Consider the following 17,410-nt stretch of genomic DNA (forward strand, 5'->3'; position numbering starts at 1 on the left):
GTCCCACTCCGGCGCGTGACCCTCTGGGGTCTTCTGTTGGGGGTGTGTGTGGCATGTGGCGAACAAATCCCTTGCTCCGGCAATTTCCACACACGAACTCCCAAACTGCAGCTCAGAAGCCTGCTCCGGAGGCCGGAGCCCCGCAGACCTGACCCCAGACACCCGACACCAATTCACCGTTAAGCCCTTCCGCCAGCTAGGAGGCGGGCCGGAAGTCGGACTCTGTCCCGCTCTCAAACTCTCATTGGGCGAAACCACCGGAAGCTAGCAGGGTCCCCAACCCCTGTCTTCGTATTGGCTGCTACCTAGGAACCTGGCCTCCTCCGAGCTCCTCATTGGCTAGAGTCTCGCTGGGTGGAAAAGAGAAGCCTGGTCCCACGCCTTTGTCCAGCCCTCTTCATTTTAAACGAAAAGTCGAGAACACGGTGTCGTTTACCTCGAGGCCGTGCGGCCTCCTCGGGCGCCTGGTCCCCGGAGGCTTCGAGTCTAGCCTAGCCCAGGGATTTAGGGCGGACGGGGAGGGGGTCCGGAACGATTCCCTCGCGGAACCTTTGAGGCGAGGCCTCCGGGAGTGCTCTGAGGGACGGACTGTGGCGGGCCCCGCCAAGCTGGTAGGGATGGCGGCGAACGACGCAGCGCCGCGGGCCGCGGTGCCGGTGGAGCTGCAGCGGGAGCGACGGCTGGTGTGCGTGGAGTACCCGGGCGCGGTGCGCGACGTGGGGAAGATGCTACGCACGCTGGGCGGTGAGGAGAGCGTCTCCCGGGTAAGGAGCGGGGCGTTTGCGGGGCGGCGGGGAGGGGCCTCGAGCAGGGGGCGTGGCTATCTGACGGGGGCGTGGTCTCCAGAGAGCCTTGGTTGCCTTGGTAACGGGGTGGGCGGGCCGTGGGCGGGGCTTTGCTTTCACTGGAATGGGATCCGACGGCGCTGGTGGGGGGATTGGGGGGGTGGCGGGATTGAGTGGGAAGGGTCGGGGGTGGACGGGGCGGGGGGAGGGAGGGGGGGCCCGCAGCGGCTCTCCAGATGTGAGCCGAGGGTGCCGCATCGTCCCTCAGGGTTAAAGGTGGCTACACACTTCAGTGGTTTTTGTGTTTTGTTTTGCTTGGTTTTGTTTTTGTCGGTCATGGGCCTTGAACTCTGGGCGCTGTCCTTCAGCTCAAGGTGAGCGCTCAACCACTTGAACCACGGCGCCACTTCCTGTTTTCTGCTGGTTAATTGGAGATGAGTCTCATGGACTTTCCTGCCCGGGCTGGCTTTGAACCTCGAGCCTCAGATCCCAGCCTCCTGAGTAGCTAGGATTACAGGTGTGAGCCACCAGCGCCCAGGCGCAATTTTAATTTTTAATCACCTTTCTTAAGCATCTAATATACCTGCTACACTTAGTTTTTGTAAGATAACTGCTCTCAAGGGAAAACATTCATATAGACTTAATAAATGTTACTTCCTGTCCACTCCTAATATAGATGCGTCAGTCACATTCATGAGGTTGTGAATACTAACAGTATTTTACTTCATGGATAGAACTCTGAAGGAGACTATTTGTCTTCATTTGTCAGGATTTTGTCCTCATTTTATGAGAATAAACATGGAGAGACTGGATTTAAAAAGTGAGTCTCTGGGGGGTCAATAAAGAACTCAGAATAGCTGGATGCTGGTGGCTCATGTCTGTAATCCTAGCTCAGGAAGTTGAGATCAACAGTTCCAAGCCAGACCACACAGGAAAAGTCCATGAGACTCTTATCTCCACAGTTAATCAGTAGAACACTGGAAATGGTGATCTGGCTCAAATGGTAAGTAGAGTGCCAACCTTGAGTCAAAAACCAAGCGAGAGAGGCCCCCCCTGAGTTCAAGCCCCCAGATAGGCACAAAAGGAAAACCTCAGAATGGAACATGACCTCCTGGCCCTTCTTTGGCTACAAAAGGGTTTTGTGGAGGGAGGAGCCCCACCCTGTTGGATGTTAGCTGCTCAGTGCTCTTCTGTCTCCTGTGGTCATTCTGCAGATCTACACAGACCCCACCAAGAGACTGGAGCTGTACTTCCGGCCCAAGGACCCATACTGCCACCCAGTGTGTGCCAACCGCTTCAGTACCAGCAGCTTGCTGCTTCGGATCAGGAAAAGGACAAGGCGGCGCAGAGGGGAGCAGGGGGCTGAAGCCTGCCCCGAGGCCTCATTCAACATGGAGATCCTTGGCATCGTCTCCACCATTTACAAATTTCAGGGTATCTGAGAAACCTAGTGTGGTGTAGGGTTATTTTAAGGCCTGCTGTAGATGCACACACTGGGTCCTCTGTACCAGGAAAGTAGCTAGGATGTGCCCAGATCAGGGCTATAGGGACCACAGAGCAGAAGCCCCATCCTGGAAGCACGCATCCTGTGTGTGCCCTGATGCATAACCTTCTGCTTCCTTAAGAGAAGCCAAAATCCAGAGTTCGTGAGACAGCAAAGCCATTGTGTGCAGCCAGATCAAATTGTTGGGCATTTGGTTTCCCCTAGGTTTTAGAACCCTCCTTATCTTTTTGGGTTGTTTTGCTGTTTTTGTTTTGTTTTGAGAAGGGTCTGGCTGTGTAGTTCAGGCTAGTCTGAACTTCTAGGCTTAAGTGACCCTCCCATTCATTGGTGGCTGGAGTCACCAGGATTAGAGAAGTGCACAGCCATGCCCAGCTTCTCTTCAGTCTTTTTTTTTTTTTTTTTTTGGTCAGTCGGGGGGCTTGAACTCTGGGCCTAGGTTCTGTCCTCAGCTCTTCAGCTCAAGGCAAGTGCTCTGCCACGTGAGCCATAATGCCACTTCTGGTTTTCTGGTGGTTAATTAGAAATAACAGTCTCAGGGACTTTTCTACCCTGGCTGACTTTGAACTGTGATCCTGAGATCTCAGCCTCCTGAGTAGCTAGGATTACAGGCCTGAGCCACCGGCACCCGGCTTTCTCTTCAGTGTTAACTGGAAACTAAGCCTCTTCTTGAGCCTTGCTAGCTGACTCAGCCCCACTCCCCTCATGCTCCTCTGAACTGCCTGCCTTCTTTGGTGTTGGTTTACAGTCAGGTTTGCTACTTACAGGGCATGTCAGGGAGGAGACAGGAAGGTCTGGGCCGAGAGGCAGGGTGGAAAACAGTATGGACTTTGAAATGTGGCCTGCCTGAGCCTCATGTTTCTTTGGGGAGGTAGCTTATCTTATGGCAGTCCCTGAGCAGGCCCTTGAGACAATGTTGTGCCAGGGACAGGCCCAGGCCCAGGGGAGGCCTTTATACATTACCAACTAGACTTAGACATGCCCATAGTTACAGTTCCTGTTTTAAGACAGAATTGGAAGAGACTAAGAACTGAGAATGGAAAAGAAAACCGGAGAGACGGGGGGAAAGGGCGAGTGATGAAAACTGGCCCTACCCTTGGCTGGTCAACTGTGCCCGTCACCCTGGTCAATGGTGCACTTACCAGCGAGGGCTGTCCGTTCTGGAACTGAGCCCTCACATATTACATATGGTAGCTCCCTGTGGCCCTGGAGCGTGGTCCATCTCAAGCTGTGTGTGGCCAGGCCCCAGGTGGTGCTATACGCAGGCTGCCTTGGACTTCATCCTCGCTGTCCTGTCACACCCCTGCTTCTCCTCACCCACCCCCTCCCTCAGGCATTTTTTCAAAAGCATCCTGGAGGGCACCCAGCTAGTTTGCTCCAGAGTTGGAGGTGCTGATTTCGTCTCCACGCCCATCAATGCACAGCTGGCTTAGTGCTTCCCTGAGAGGCCAGGTGCTGGCACGGCAGCTGCCTGTTCCTGAGCAGGTGTCCTTGTGGTGGTGCCATCTGTCTGCCTCTCTTTCCAGGAATGTCTGACTTCCAGTACTTGGCTGTGCACACGGAAGAGGGTGACAAGCATGTGTCAATGTATGACAAGCTGCTCCTGCTCAAGCCCGAGAAGCAGGCCTTCTTCCAGCGGGACGTGCCGCTCTATATCCCCCCGCCCATCTTCTCCCGGCTTGACACCCCTGTGGACTACTACTACCGCCCGGAGACACAGCATCGGTAAGGACACCTCCCAGTCGGAGGTCTCAGCTTCCCCATCTCGAAATGGGGCGACAGCACTGTTCAACTGGGGTCCTGGGCTTGAATCTCAAAAGCACATGTCCTCAGTACAGAATGAGCCCTTCATAAGAGATGGCCTGGTAATCACCAGATTGCCTTTGACCCCAGGACCCTTGGGCACACAGAACTTGGAAGTCCTGCTAAGAAATGGTCTTGTTTGCTCAGTGTCTGCTTTGTTGCTTATCAGCTACTCTCTGGGCCTGTGCTCACCAGCAATGTGATCTTTCCATCTCCACCTGTCTCATGACCTGGCCATTCCAGGCTCCGGCAGAGATTCCATGGCCATCGTTGTAATCTGCCCTCTGCTTCTCCCTTCACCACACTTCTATGACCAGAGGTTGAACTGACCTGTCCCCACTCATCTCCAGAGCCATCCCCCAGTCTTGCTGAGCCTCTCCTTGGGTCTTGATCACTGTGAACTCAGCTACAGTCTGTCGTCCCTAGACCGGGCTTCTGGGGACAGGCACCCATCACCTCGAATCATCGGGTACCTTTCTTGCACAGAGGGCTATGAAAAGCTAGATGGACTGAATGCATAGCTCACCACGTGCAGATCCCTAGTCAAGCCTCATGCTAGTCACAGGAAACAAGCTTTTCATTTAGACAATGTTGTTATAATTAGTCCTGTGGGTGGCCAAAAAGGCAAGCCTGGGCATTGTCAGATGTTGGCTTTCTCCTGAAGACCAGCCAAACATTGATGTAAGCGAGTGAGATTTCTTATGTGGAAAAGCCAGGGTTGAATAGTATGGACAAGAAAATGAGTGTGGAAATTTCCTGGCTCACCAGCTCTGTGGGAATGCTGAGTTTGCGCTTTGTCCAGCCTCCTTGTGGTTCTCCCCCTTTTACAAACGAGGAACCAAGACTACTTGGGGTCCCCAGGCTACATGAGAAGCGTCAAACCCCAGTCTCCCCCACTCCTCGGGCCTTCAGTCCTTACTGCTATGCTGCCCTTACTCTCGTGTGCCTTCTTTTAAAAAAAAAAAATTGCACACACAAAGACAGCATTTAAACACATTTCCCATTGTAAGGTTCCCAAAGGCAGAAATTTGGCCTGTTTTGTTCTCTGCTGCAACTGTGGTGCCAGAAGAAAGCCTGACTTGAGAAGGGCTTTCTGCCCGTATTGGTGGGCCTAGAGACAGAAGCCTTTGGAAATAAGGTTAAATAACTCAAAGGAAACTTGGCAGTTTGAAAAATGGCATGTAGGAGGTGGTGGTGGTGGTGGTGGTGGTGGTGGTGGTGGTAGTGGTGGTGGTGGTGGTGGTGGTGGTGGTGGTGGTGTTCCCGTTCCCTAGGGGTTTCTGCCTTAGCCGGTTTTGAGCAGCTTTCAGCAGATGGGGTGCATGTCCAGGGACCTCACTGAAACAGGCAGGTGCTAGAATGGATTCTGAGGTATAAAAATAGAATGTGCTGTGCCAGGCACTGGTGGCTCACGCCTGTAATCCTAGCTACTTAAGAGGCTCAGATTTGAGAATCTCAGTTTAAGGCCAACTAGGGACAGAAATTGGGCACCAAAAACCCAAAACAAAACTGGAAGTAGAGCTGTGGCTCAGGTGGTAGAGTGCTAGCCTTGAGAAAAAAGCTCAAGAACAGTGCCTAGGCTCTGAGCTCAAGTCCTAGGGCCAGCACTACTGTAAGTATATATGTAAAGGTAATAATATGTATATATAAAATAATAATAATGTAAGTGTCTATATTGAGTAATAGTAAATAACAAATACATAGATTATGCAGTGCTAGTAGAAACCTCAGCAGTCAGAAGGAGAGCCTGGATGATTGAGGTACAGTGGGGTGGGTGCTTTCCTTTTCTTCATGAAAACTTTTCCATGACCCCCATACATGCTGTGGCCCCGAGTACTCTTGAAGCCTGGAGTCTGCAGACCACCTGGCAGTGAGGCTGTGTTCTGGGCTTGGGGCCAGGGAGCTGAACCAGATGCAGGCTAATGAGTGGGTGTCTTAAAGGAGATACCAGGAGGGCGGGCTGAGGGGCCCTTGGGCACGAGGCAGGTAGCAACATTTATACCTGAGGCTTAGCTCAGGCTCCGGAAGCATGAGGAGTCCATACAGACCATAATGGTGGTATTCTTGGGTCTCATCCTCAGCGGTGCACTGTTACCTGCTCTTAGGAAATACTGTGAATGGGGTGTGGTAGCATTCGCCTCACATCCCAGGCTGAAGCAGGAGGATCACTTGACCCTCCAAGTTCAGGGCCGGCTAGACTGTCTCAAAATAAACAAATATATAAATAAAAAATACACCAATTTAGGTAGGTTGAGAGTTGAATGGAAGTAAATGCCCATGTGCTCCTCACCAGTATGCAGTGGCATCCCTGTCTTCACCCTTCACCCTGCAACAAAGCCACCCGAAAAACAGTCTGTAAACTCCTGCCAAGGGAGCGCAGCACAGCACTCCAGAAACGAGCTCACTCTGAGCCAGGCAAGGACGTCCCATGCTTTGCCTTTGGTTGATGTCCCTCAGGTCTGTTCAGTCTGTCATATACCCTGGTCCCTCCCCAGTTATTTTCCTAATCCAGTGGGTCAATTGTGCTCTTAGGGAAAAGCAAATAATACAAAAACAAGAAGGAAGTTTCAACACCTCTGGGGGGGAGGGGGAGTATTTCTAAAATGTTTTGGGTTTTCCCTCCACAAAGAATTTATAGTCAGAAACAAATACATAGATAGAAGGCAGGCGCATGCTCTGCTCTGTATCCTGGTGATAACTGGCAGCAAACGAGCTCCTGCTCTGCTTTGTGGGGTCAGCAGGAGCAGTTTCCAAGCCTGGGGTGAGCCAGAGAGGAGGGCCAGCCGCCCCGGGGCCTCAGGCCCCGTCCCCTCCTTGTGTGTTTATCCATTTCTGGTGCATGGAAAAAACCTGTCTTTTTTCCCAGGGCCTCTGTTGGTTCTTGGGCACTGCTGGCCTTCATGGGGAACAGGCTGACCTACACCTCATAGGTCCCTTTCTGGGTCTGGGGAGGTTGTACCACAGACTAGGGGAACTGGGGAGGCTGGCAGGACATTGAGCCCTCTGTTCTTCAGGGACCCTCTGTGAGCATTGGACATAGTGACACACAGACCCCAACTGGGGTCAGTAGAAGCAGCCATGAAGTCCTTTCCCCAGAGTGACCAGCACAGTAGCTGTCCCTCCTACAGAAAGGCCTCCTTGGCTTCCTGGCGGTGTCTGGGTCTTTAGGGGGAAGGTTAGAAGTCAGGAGGCGGTTGTGTCTGTCAGGGAAGAAAAGCACAGACCCCCCTCCCATGGTTTCCACTTCCATCTCCCATGTGCAAGTCACCTGCTTTCCCTTGTAAATGTGCAGATGGGGTGAACTCATATAGAAAAACACTGCAGAATACAGCCAGGCAGCTGGCTTGTGCCTCCAATAATCCCAGATACTCAGGAGGCTGAGGGTAGGTGATAATGGTGGCAAATTTAAAAGGTAAAAATCACCTGAATGAAATTGCATGGTGTCCAGGACATGGTGTAATATGTTGGAAATGTTGTCTTGGGTAGAGTGGCTGTGGAGGAAACAGGAGCTCTAGGTTTTTTATGTATACCTCTAAAGAGGTGACCACTGCAAGTTTTTCAGGAACCCCCCCCCCCATGTGATCTGTGCTAACACATACATGGAGTTCTAGAATTTGTGTGTGTGTGTGTGTCAATACTAGGGCTCGAACTCAGCGCCTTGCACTGGCTTTTTTGCTCAAGGCTGGCACTCTATCACTTGAACCACACCTCCACTTACGGTTTTTTGCTGGTTAGTTGGAGACAGGAATCTCTTAGATTTGTCTGCCTGCGCTGGCTTTGAGCTGCAATCCTCAGATCTCAGCCTACTGAGTAGCTAGGATTACAGATGTGTAAACCATCAGTGCCTGGCTAGAATTCTTGATGTGTGAACATGCGTGTTTTAAAACTTTTAGTTTTTCTGAGCAGTTCTGTGTTCACAGCAAATGAAGGTAAAGGTATAGGGATTCACATGTGAGGCGTGCATCCTAGTCCTTTATCCACATCCCCACGCGAGTGGTCCCAGGCTCCAGTGGGCAAACCTCCACGACTCATCACCTCCCAGCCTGCAGCTCCTGTGGCATCACTCTTACACTGCATATTCATCTCTCAGCTTTGATGATACCATTGGTTCAGTGGTCCTGGTTGTCAAGCTGCTTCTGAGCCACCACAACCATGTTCTTCTAGGTGCAGGCCAGGTGACTAAGGTCTGGTTGTGGCCAGATTCCTTTGGTTTGAGTCCCCTGGCAGTCCTTTGTCACATGCTTTTGGGGCAAGTTTTCTGATTCCCATGGCTTTAGTTACTTCCTCAGACAATCCTTTCTTGAAGGATTGCTCTGACAGTTAAATAAATGAGTCATAAAAATCAGCGTCAGTAGGCATAGCTTGACCCTGCATGCACAGCCCAAACTGATGTCACTCTTTCCAGCCAGTGGATATTTAGGCTGTGTTCAGCTTTGGCTCGATGCTATTACAGTTGGAAGGCCACTAGCTCGAGGCGCGCTTTCCCTCACTGTGGTCTCTGGGACCTTGGGCCTTGCCCAGAGTTTCTCTAGGCCACTGTTGGCTGTGGCAGGCCCCTCTTTGTCCTCAGTGGGCATCCTGAGAGCTGGGGTCCTTCACCAGGCAGCCCTGAGGTCATGGCCTCACCGGGTCTCCAGGACAAAGGCACACGGCTGGCCTCCCTGCGCATGGGCCCGGCCTGTTCTGCAGGTGGTCCTCGCACTCCTGCTCCCAGCATCTCTCTGTGCCCCCAGGGAAGGCTACAACAACCCCACCATCACAGGGGAGAACCTGATCGGCCTGAGTAGGGCCCGGCGCCCCCACAATGCCATCTTTGTCAACTTTGAGGATGCTGAGGTCCCTGTGCAGCCTCTGGAAGCCGCGGTGCAGACGTGGAGGAGGGCCTGCACCAACCCCATAGACCAGAAGGTAGAGGAGGAACTGAGGAAGGTGAGGCTCCCATCCTGTCTAGCCGGGCTGGGCCATGTTGCTTTGCCTTGACCAAGTGTTTACGCAGCTGCTTCCTTCCCAGCTTGCTGTGGGGTTGGTCGTGCTGGCTTTGTTAAGCCTACTTCATTAGGATGTGGAATTTTCCACCTCCAGATGCCACTAGCACCATGTTAGTATCACCTAGGCATTCTTAACGTTGAAAATACTTCAGTTCGGGGCTGGGAAGGTGGCTCAGTGGTAGAGCGCTTGCCTTGCATGCATGAGGCCCTGGGTTCAATTCCTCAGCACCACATAAGCAAAAAGAAAAAAAGCCAGAAGTGGTGCTGTGGCTCAAGTGGTAGAGCGCTAGCCTTGAGCTGAAGAGCTGAGGGACAGCACCCAGGCCCAGAGTTCAGGCCCCACGACTGGACAAAAAAAAAAAAGAAAATACTTCAGTTCTTTGTTGGTCTCTTTGGGGTAGCAGAAAAATGGGGACATTGTTGGACAGTGACCTAAATGTGGAGCTGGGCTCCAGCAGCCTTTGCATGTCCATGACCTTTGTGGTCACCTCAGGACCTCCCGCGTCCCCCCCTCCCCCACTTTCACTTGGCACATGAAAGGCACAATCCATACCTCTGCACGGCAGGGGGCAGGGAAGTGCGGTACGTTCCAGAGGCCGGGCCTACTTATTGAGCGCCTGCCTCCACCACTTCCTGTCTAAAACGGTCCGTGGGACACCGGACATGCTGGGAAGGCATGGGGGAGGGGGGAGGTTGCTGCTGGTGCCCATCTCAGCCTCTGCCCTTGACTTTGCCCAGCTGTTCGACATCCGTCCCATCTGGTCACGCAATGCTGTCAAGGCCAACATCAGCGTCCACCCTGACAAGCTCAAGATCCTGCTTCCCTTCATGGCCTATTACATGGTGAGTGGCTGGCCGTAGCATGCCAACCTCGGTGCCACCTGTGTGGCCCTCCCTCCCTGAAGGACACCACAGGTTAGCCCTGAGAGGGCTTGAAGAGCCAGCTGGAACTGCCCAGCTTCCCACAGCCGCAGTGCACCCGCTCCTGACGATGGAGGGTCACTCAGGGGAATTGTGTGGTGCAGAATGGCCTGAGGTGGTGATCTTGGACAGCACTGGGCAGTACGGCCCCTCCGTCCTTCCTCCCTGCAGTGAGCAACACGTGGCAGAACCACCAGAGGCCCAGCTGTGTGCTACAGAGCCCAGGCCTCCAGTGACAGCACCTCACACTCTAGTTCTTCGTGCCTCAGTGGGGCATGTCCACCTGCGCTTCAGGCTGGAGGGTGGAGACGGCAGTCGTTAGGGGAGGAAAGGGTCCTAATACTCTGCATGGGGAGTCTGCAGAACAGTGAACGTGATGTCCGGTTGGACTCTGGAAAGCATTTCGTCTTCTGTCCGCTAAGGGCTTTTTTGGTAGAGCGCTTGCCTTGCATGCCAGAGGCCCTGGGTTTGATTCCTCAGCACCACATAAGCAAAAAGAAAAAAGCCGGAAGTGGCGCTGTGGCTCAAGTGGTAGAGGGCTAGCCTTGAGCTGAAGAGTTGAGGGACAGCGCCCAGGCCCAGAGTTCAGGCCTCACAACCGGACCCCCAAAAAAAAAATGCTTTCCTGGGACAGGCAGCATCCCAAGAGTCCCCATGTGCCCGGGGCCTTGGGACAGGCTCCTCATCTCCACTTCCCTCTCATGACAGCAAGGCTTTGATTTGAAAGGCCAGCTGGCTTTTCCAAGGTGGCCAAGCCCCCCTGTGGGAATTGAGAGCTGTGTTCCCAGCTCTCAGGGGCTTTGCTGCCTCTGTGCAGAGGTCAGCCCCTGCACACACAGGAAACCCGAGCCAGGTCTCAACACTTGTACCTCTCCTGTCCCCAGATAACAGGCCCCTGGAGAAGTCTGTGGATCCGGTTTGGCTATGACCCCCGGACACACTCCGAGGCCAAGATTTACCAAGTCCTTGACTTCCGAATCCGCTGTGGAATGAAATATGGTAAAAACAAGACACTTCTCTCTCTCTCTCTCTCTCTCTCTCTCTCTCTCTCTCTCTCTCTCTCTCTGTCCCATCCCATCTCTAGCTCTCTGTTCATACAGAGAGGAAGAGTGTCTCCCTCTCCCTGTGAGAAGAGGGACACAGTAGTGAGGAAATGGAGACCTAGGCCTGGCTCAGCAGCACAGTCACCTCCAGTTTCTGAGCCACAGTCAGGGCCTGGGGCCTGGGGCCCTGGACCGGCTAAACCTGGAGTGCTAAGCCAGGACCTCTGTGAGGCCACACGGAGCCTCTTGCCAGCCCCTGCGGGAAATGCCCTTTCCCCAGCGGCAGCAGCTGGGGTCCTCTTCCAGGAGATGGACCAGGAACCTTGTCTTGCCTTAAGGCAAGAGGAAGGAACCTTCTTTCTGACAATAACGTTATTCACGGAGTGTGTTTAATTATCAACACAGGCAGGAGGCCTAGGGAAGCCAATGAGGGACATACGAGAAGCATACATGACTTTCCTGTCTATACCAACCTTACATGGCTCAAAAGCCAGCCATCCCCCACCCTGCCTTAGGGTAACTTCCTGGCTGCCAGCCACCTCTAGCACGTTCTCCCTTGACTGCAGGCGGCAGCGAGATGCCTGTCAAGGCAAAGCGCAGCACCTACAACTACAGCCTGCCCATCACAGTCAAGAAGACGCGTAAGTGGCAGGCCACTACCAGGGACGTGGGCCGGGGCAGCAAGATGGGAGGCACTGCCTGGGGTCACCACTGCCCCTGGCAGCACAGCAGGCAGGGGGCCGGGGGGCAGGCGGGGGGCCGGGGGGCAGGCGGGGGGCCGGGGGGCAGGCGGGGGGCCGGGGGGCAGGCGGGGGGCCGGGGGGCAGGCGGGGGGCCGGGGGGCAGGCGGGGGGCCGGGGGGCAGGCGGGGGGCCGGGGGGCAGGCGGGGGGCCGGGGGGCAGGCGGGTGCCACTTCTGCTTTGCTCCCATGCAGCCAGCCAGCTTGTCACCATGCACGACCTGAAGCAGGGCCTGGGCCCGTCGGGGGTGTCTGGCCCACGGAAACAGACCTCCAACAAGTATAAGCTCAAGGTGGGTGCCTCGAGCCGGGGCTGGGGGCGGGTGTGGCTGAGTGGGGGTGAGGTGCCCCCTCTGTGGACGTGGGGGCGGGCTTTGAGACAGCTCTGTCCACCCGGTGTCTTTCCACTACTCCCACCCTGGGACCCTCTACAAAGAGGAAGAACCTAACCACCTGGGGCCATGAGGAATTAAGGGCATCTGGGTATAAAGGTGGTGACAAGTCTCCAGAGCTGGGCCCTGACGCCTGTAGCCGCTGATGTATGGGGGGAATGGGGCACATGCCGGAGCACAGAGCTAAACCAGACCATCTGGGGCCCAGCTGTGGGCTGGTGCGGGTGTGGGCACAGACTGGGGCCTTCCCACTACCTTTACCCAACAGGAGTTAATTAGCACATTCGAGAACCGCTCATGCTGGTTCTCTGTCCAAGCTATAGTTCTGGGAGAGGCCCAGGGGTACGACCCCCAGCCTGGAGGCCCCGCGGGGACCTGTGGGCATCGCAGGAATGAGCTGTAAGGATGCGACCCTCCCCTAACACACTTGTCTTCAGCGCCATCCGTGCCCTGGACTCGCCAGGAAACCTACCCAGGTCTCCCAGACTCCAGCTCTCTTCCTAGTGAGGGGGTAACTGTCACCCCAGGGACTGTACCTGTCCCTGAGCTGCCCACCCTGAGCAGTCCTCTGCCTTCCTCCCTGCCGCACGCAGGGGCCTAGGCTGGTCATTAGTAGCAGCAGGCCAGGACTAAGGAGGCAGCTCCCGAGGGCTTGGCTGCCACGTGTGCCCTCCCATGGCCGCTGTCTCACATCTGCTGCCCAGCCTCTGCCTTACTGCCCACCCTGGTCTTGGTGGCCAGCCAGCCCCATGGAGACCCCAGGAAGCCTGCGGTGTGGGCATCTCCAACTCTGCTGGGCCGGGCTTTGTTCACCGTCCCGCTCCCCCTTCCCCAGGACTCGGTCTATGTCTTCCGGGAGGGAGCCTTGCCCCCCTATCGCCAGATGTTCTACCAGTTATGCGACTTGAACGTGGAGGGGTACGTACTTGAGGGGCCCTGCCTGTGGAGGGGCTATGGGGCTGGGCGGTGCGTGGAAATAGCACAGGAACAGAGTTTCCTGCAGCCCCTCGGCTTCATACTGGCTTTGCCACCGCCGATGATCTTGCTGTGAAGCCTGTGGCCTCCACCACTGCCTCGTGCCCCAGAACCTTGGCCTACTTGCTTGTTCTCAATGACATTTGAAACGGCGGGGGTGGGGCACCGGCCTGAGTGAGGGGCAGAGTGTGGAATCTGGGGAAAGCCACGCACTTGCCAGGCAGATGTGCGCGGGCCACACCCAGCATTGTGTGCAAGACTGGGGGGTCCAGAGACCACACAGGTCAGGGACTGCGCCGCGGCTGGGGCCATGCCCACCCCAGAGATCGCTCTCTGACTGTGTTTCTCAGCACAGCTGCCTCTGCTGCAGGCAGCATGGCCTCTGAGCGGAGCCCACCCCAGGACTCCGGAGCCTGGCCCTCCCCCCATCCCCCTCGTGGAGACCCGCCTTGTGGGGTGGGAGGGGAAACACACAGCCTCTCCTGCCTGCAGGTTGCAGAAGATCATCCACCGCAACGACGGGGAGGAGAGCACGTGCACAGAGCGGGACGGGTGGTGCCTCCCCAAGACCACCGACGAGCTGAGGGACACCATGTCCCTCATGATCCGCCAGACCATCCGCTCCAAGAGGCCTGGTGAGAGCCGCTGCGGCGCGGGGGGGGGGGGGGCGGACCTGTGCCCAGAGATGCCCGCCTCTGCAGGAGCCAGACCTAACACACCGGGGCTCGCAGAGGCTTCCTGGGCAGCGCTTGCTGCACTTGGCCCTGGGGGTAGGGGAGGATGAGGGCAGAGGGGAGCAGCTGCAGCCTGAGGCTTCCACTAGGGGAGCTGGCCACGGTGTGGAGAGGGGGCGGGGGCGGGGGAAGCAGGCGCTGTGGCCTATCACTCTGCATTCCCCAGGCCCTGGCCAGCCAGGAAGTGGGGCAAGCACTACTGGGCTGAGGGTCTGAGAGGCTCAGGAAGCAAGGGGCCTTGTAGGAGGCCCTTCCCAGGTTTGACCAGAGGGCAGCGTGGCATCTGGCCAGGCCAGAGCCTTTTGGTTTGGGGTTTTTGAGACAGGATCTAGGATGTTGTCTAGTATGAATCTCAGGCTGGCCTCATACCATAGATCCTCTTGCCTCTGTCTCCCAAGTGCTGAGATTAGAGGTGTGAACCACCATGCCCGGCCATCGCTTCCTGAGGCTGCCCATGGCTTCTCTCAGAAAGCTGAAGACCTGGCTGCCTTGGCATCCCCTGGGGTACCTATTAGTTCCCCCTTCCTCTCCTCCCCTCCTCCCCCCCTTCCCCTCCCCCCCCCACCCTCTGCCATACTTGCCACGGAGCCCAGGACCTGTCATGGTAGACTGGCCACCGGGAGCCCAGTAGCCTGTGTGGGCCACCCAGGAAGCCTGCTCTGGGACCCATGGGACCTTGTTTCCTCCTGGCCCAGCTCTCTTCTCCAGCCCAGACAAGGCTGACCATGCAAAAGAGCAGCTGATGTTTGAATCTGGGGAGGAGGAGGAGGAGGAAGAGGAAGAGGAAGAGGAGGAAGATTTCAAGCCCTCGGACGGAAGTGAGAATGAGATGGAGACAGAGATTCTGGACTACGTGTGACAAAGCCCTGGGCCCCAGGCTGAGCGGTGAGCCTGGTGTCCAGTCCTAACCAGGGAGCCGGGGCAAGCAGGTTCCCCTGGCACCTGGTGCTGTCGCCCTCTGCTGGGGTGGTCGGATGTCCCTGGCTCCACGCACCCCCACCCAGCCCACATGTGGAGGGCTGCGCTGGTGCTGGGGACCAAGCAGCAGGGGCCATGGTTCAGCAGGCTCTTGTCCCCGGAGTGACACTCTTCATGGGGCCCAGCCCTGTGGTCACGGAGTCTGCCCTTAGCTCCAAATCCCATCCATTTGGAGTAGCTTTGACAAAAGCCAGCCCCAACTGGAACTATCCTACCAAGTCAGTGTTCCTACAGAGTGTGGGTCCCAGCGTAGAGTGGGCCCAGGGGAGGCTCCTCTTGCCATGGGGGTTTCCTTACACCACGTTGTTCCTTTACTCCTCCAGGTCTGTGCTGGTAGTACCTGTGCCCTGCCCCAGTTGGGTGAGATGAGGAAGCCAGCCCAGTCCATTTCCAACAACTGTCTCTTCAGCATTCGCTGGAAACAGACTGATGGCCCCGCAGCTTGCTGGGAGGAGCCCGAGACTGAGGTCTCTGCCAGCCCTGCTTCTGGGAAGATCGCCCTGGAAGCTTCCTGCCCTGCCCACAGGACAGCTCAAGTCATACTGTTTCCAAAAGCCAAATTCCTCAAGCCAGCCCCAGCCTGCTGATGAGATTCCTGGAAAGCCCCCTCTCAAGGCAGGACGCCTAATGAGGAGCCCGGCTTGGAACCAGCTGTGCTCCAATTACAGTCCCCTGTCCTGCAGAGAACACTCACACCAGAGGCCAGGGGAGAAGCACTCCCCTCCCCTCCTTTCCAGTCCCCTTCTTGGTAAGACCTCCTGCTCGAGCTGTTGGCCTTGCTCTGAGGATGTCTCAGCTGTGGCCGCTCCCACTGCTGACCCCATCTTCCTGGTCCCTGGACAAATCTGAGGCAGTTGCTGGGGCAGGGCCCCCTCCCAGGCCCTACTCTCCCGAGCCCAGCCAGCCCATGCTGCCTTAGGTCTGACTAGAAGAGCTTCTTGAAGTCTACGCAAATCCAAAAGAATGGCAATTCTTCTCTTTTTAAATAAAGGTGGTTTATTATGAAGAATTTCCCTCGTGTCCCCAACACACACACACACACATGTGCTGGATATTCCATGGGTCCCATTTACCCATCACCTGACACTCACACACACACACACACACACACACACACACACGTGTGCTGGATATTCCATGGGTCCCATTTACCCATCACCTGACTTCAGTAGTTTACAAAGTTTGTTCCTCATCCCTAACCCCAGGATTTTGTTTCGTTCTACATTTGTGCTTATTTTGCTGGAATTGTTTTAAGGAAATCCATACTTCCTTATCTGAAACAAGAACTTTTTCTTTCTTTTTTTGCCCCCAGTTGAGGGCCTTGAACTCAGGGCCTGGGCGCTGTCCCCGAGCAATTCTTGCTCAAGGTTAGTTAGCACTCTACCACTTTGAGCCATAGCTCCACTTCTGGTTTTTTAGCGGTTAATTGGAGATAAAGAGTGTCCCAGGAATTTTTTACCTAGGCTGGCTTTGAGTCCCGATCTTCAGATCTCAGCCTCCTGAGTAGCTAGGATAAGAACTTTTTCTTGATGTGAACTACATAACGCTCTTGTGACTCTAGCACTAGTCTCCAAGGAAGCATACTATGAGGTGTGTATGTGTGCAGACCTAGAGCTTTTTCAAATAGCCCCCAGGGTGGAGGTGCCAGTGTGAAGTTGGCTAGTGGAGCAGGCTAGAGACCCATGAGAGAGCTTCCGCCCAGCGGCAGTGTTCTGACACATCCTTCCTGCTCAGGGCATCAATTCCGTGCCATCCGGCAACTGATCAGGTAAGGCCCACCCGCATGGAGGATAAGCTGCTATATCTATGTCTACTGGTTTCAATATCAACATCATCCAAAAATCACCTGCACAGAAACATCCAGAATAAGTCTGACCACATAGAATGTTGTTTCAGCCAAATTAGCACATAAAGCTGACTGACCCAATCCTTCACAAAGTACCCAGGGAATTCTTAGTATTCACATGTCCCCTGATTATCACAAAAAAAAAAAAAAAATGCCATTTTACTTTTGGAACCAGAATCAGACAAATCTCTTGTTCCAGGCGAGTCTCTTGCCTTTACCATGAGGTAGGCACCTGGGAGCTGGGTGCGTGGCACCATGCACTTAGGCCTCTAGAACCACGAAGTGAAACCTGTAGAGCTATTCTGTAATAGCCGTGAGAGCAGAGTAAGACCACGGCTGCTTGTTCTGTAGCGTCCTCATTCTGTATTTGGCCACTTGCTTCCTTGTGTTGCATGGCGCTGCTCTCCCCTGTACTTCCTCACTGCACAGAATATTCTTGAACAAAAACCCTATGCCCCCCCTCCCCCGACATACACACACACCATTCAGAATGACTTCCTTTAGCACTGGTTCTTAGAATTCAAATCAATGGGAAAAGTCCCAGTTAGTTGTGCATTTCCTGCTCGTCCCTCCTCTCCTCATCCCTCCCTTGCCTGTGCAACCTCTGTCCACCCACTGTGACTGAATCCCTGCGCACTGGGCCAGCTGGATGCCATATGGATAGATATACCCAAGACGTGGTCCCTGGGACCTTTCAGAGCTCT

The 17,410-nt window shown here is 55.1% G+C and overlaps 1 protein-coding gene across 3 annotated transcripts; it reads left to right on the forward strand.

Moving 5' to 3' along the window:
* Positions 1–363: 363 nt before the first annotated feature.
* Positions 364–15,865, forward strand: Gtf3c5 (general transcription factor IIIC subunit 5). Of its 3 annotated transcripts, none has more exons than XM_070014929.1 (12): positions 364–764; positions 2,000–2,219; positions 3,813–4,011; positions 8,823–9,018; positions 9,816–9,920; positions 10,883–10,997; positions 11,608–11,682; positions 11,977–12,074; positions 13,009–13,091; positions 13,641–13,783; positions 14,578–14,700; positions 15,184–15,865. In XM_070014929.1, exons 1-12 carry the CDS (start codon positions 618–620, stop codon positions 15,195–15,197), a joined length of 1,518 nt encoding a protein of 505 aa, XP_069871030.1. In that variant the 5' UTR covers positions 364–617; the 3' UTR covers positions 15,198–15,865. The 3 variants fall into 3 exon arrangements, with proteins under 3 accessions (XP_069871030.1, XP_069871029.1, XP_069871031.1); XM_070014928.1 differs by having other exon boundaries at positions 365–764; positions 14,578–14,767; XM_070014930.1 differs by lacking the exon at positions 364–764 and adding an exon at positions 1,771–1,788 and having other exon boundaries at positions 14,578–14,767.
* The last annotated feature ends 1,545 nt before the right edge of the window (positions 15,866–17,410 follow it).

Source organism: Dipodomys merriami, unplaced genomic scaffold (assembly GCF_024711535.1).
Source record: "Dipodomys merriami isolate MVZ:Mamm:240054 unplaced genomic scaffold, mDipMer1.0.p SCAF_11, whole genome shotgun sequence".
Taxonomy (NCBI): domain Eukaryota; kingdom Metazoa; phylum Chordata; class Mammalia; order Rodentia; family Heteromyidae; genus Dipodomys; species Dipodomys merriami.

Bases quoted from the DNA above. Each gene is read 5' to 3' on its own strand.
- Gtf3c5 (XM_070014928.1), top strand. From the start codon at position 618: ATGGCGGCGAACGACGCAGCGCCGCGGGCCGCGGTGCCGGTGGAGCTG. The intron at 765-1,999 runs GTAAGGAGCGGG...GTCATTCTGCAG, and splicing joins GTGAGGAGAGCGTCTCCCGG to ATCTACACAGACCCCACCAA. The intron at 13,092-13,640 runs GTACGTACTTGA...TCCTGCCTGCAG, and splicing joins TGCGACTTGAACGTGGAGGG to GTTGCAGAAGATCATCCACC.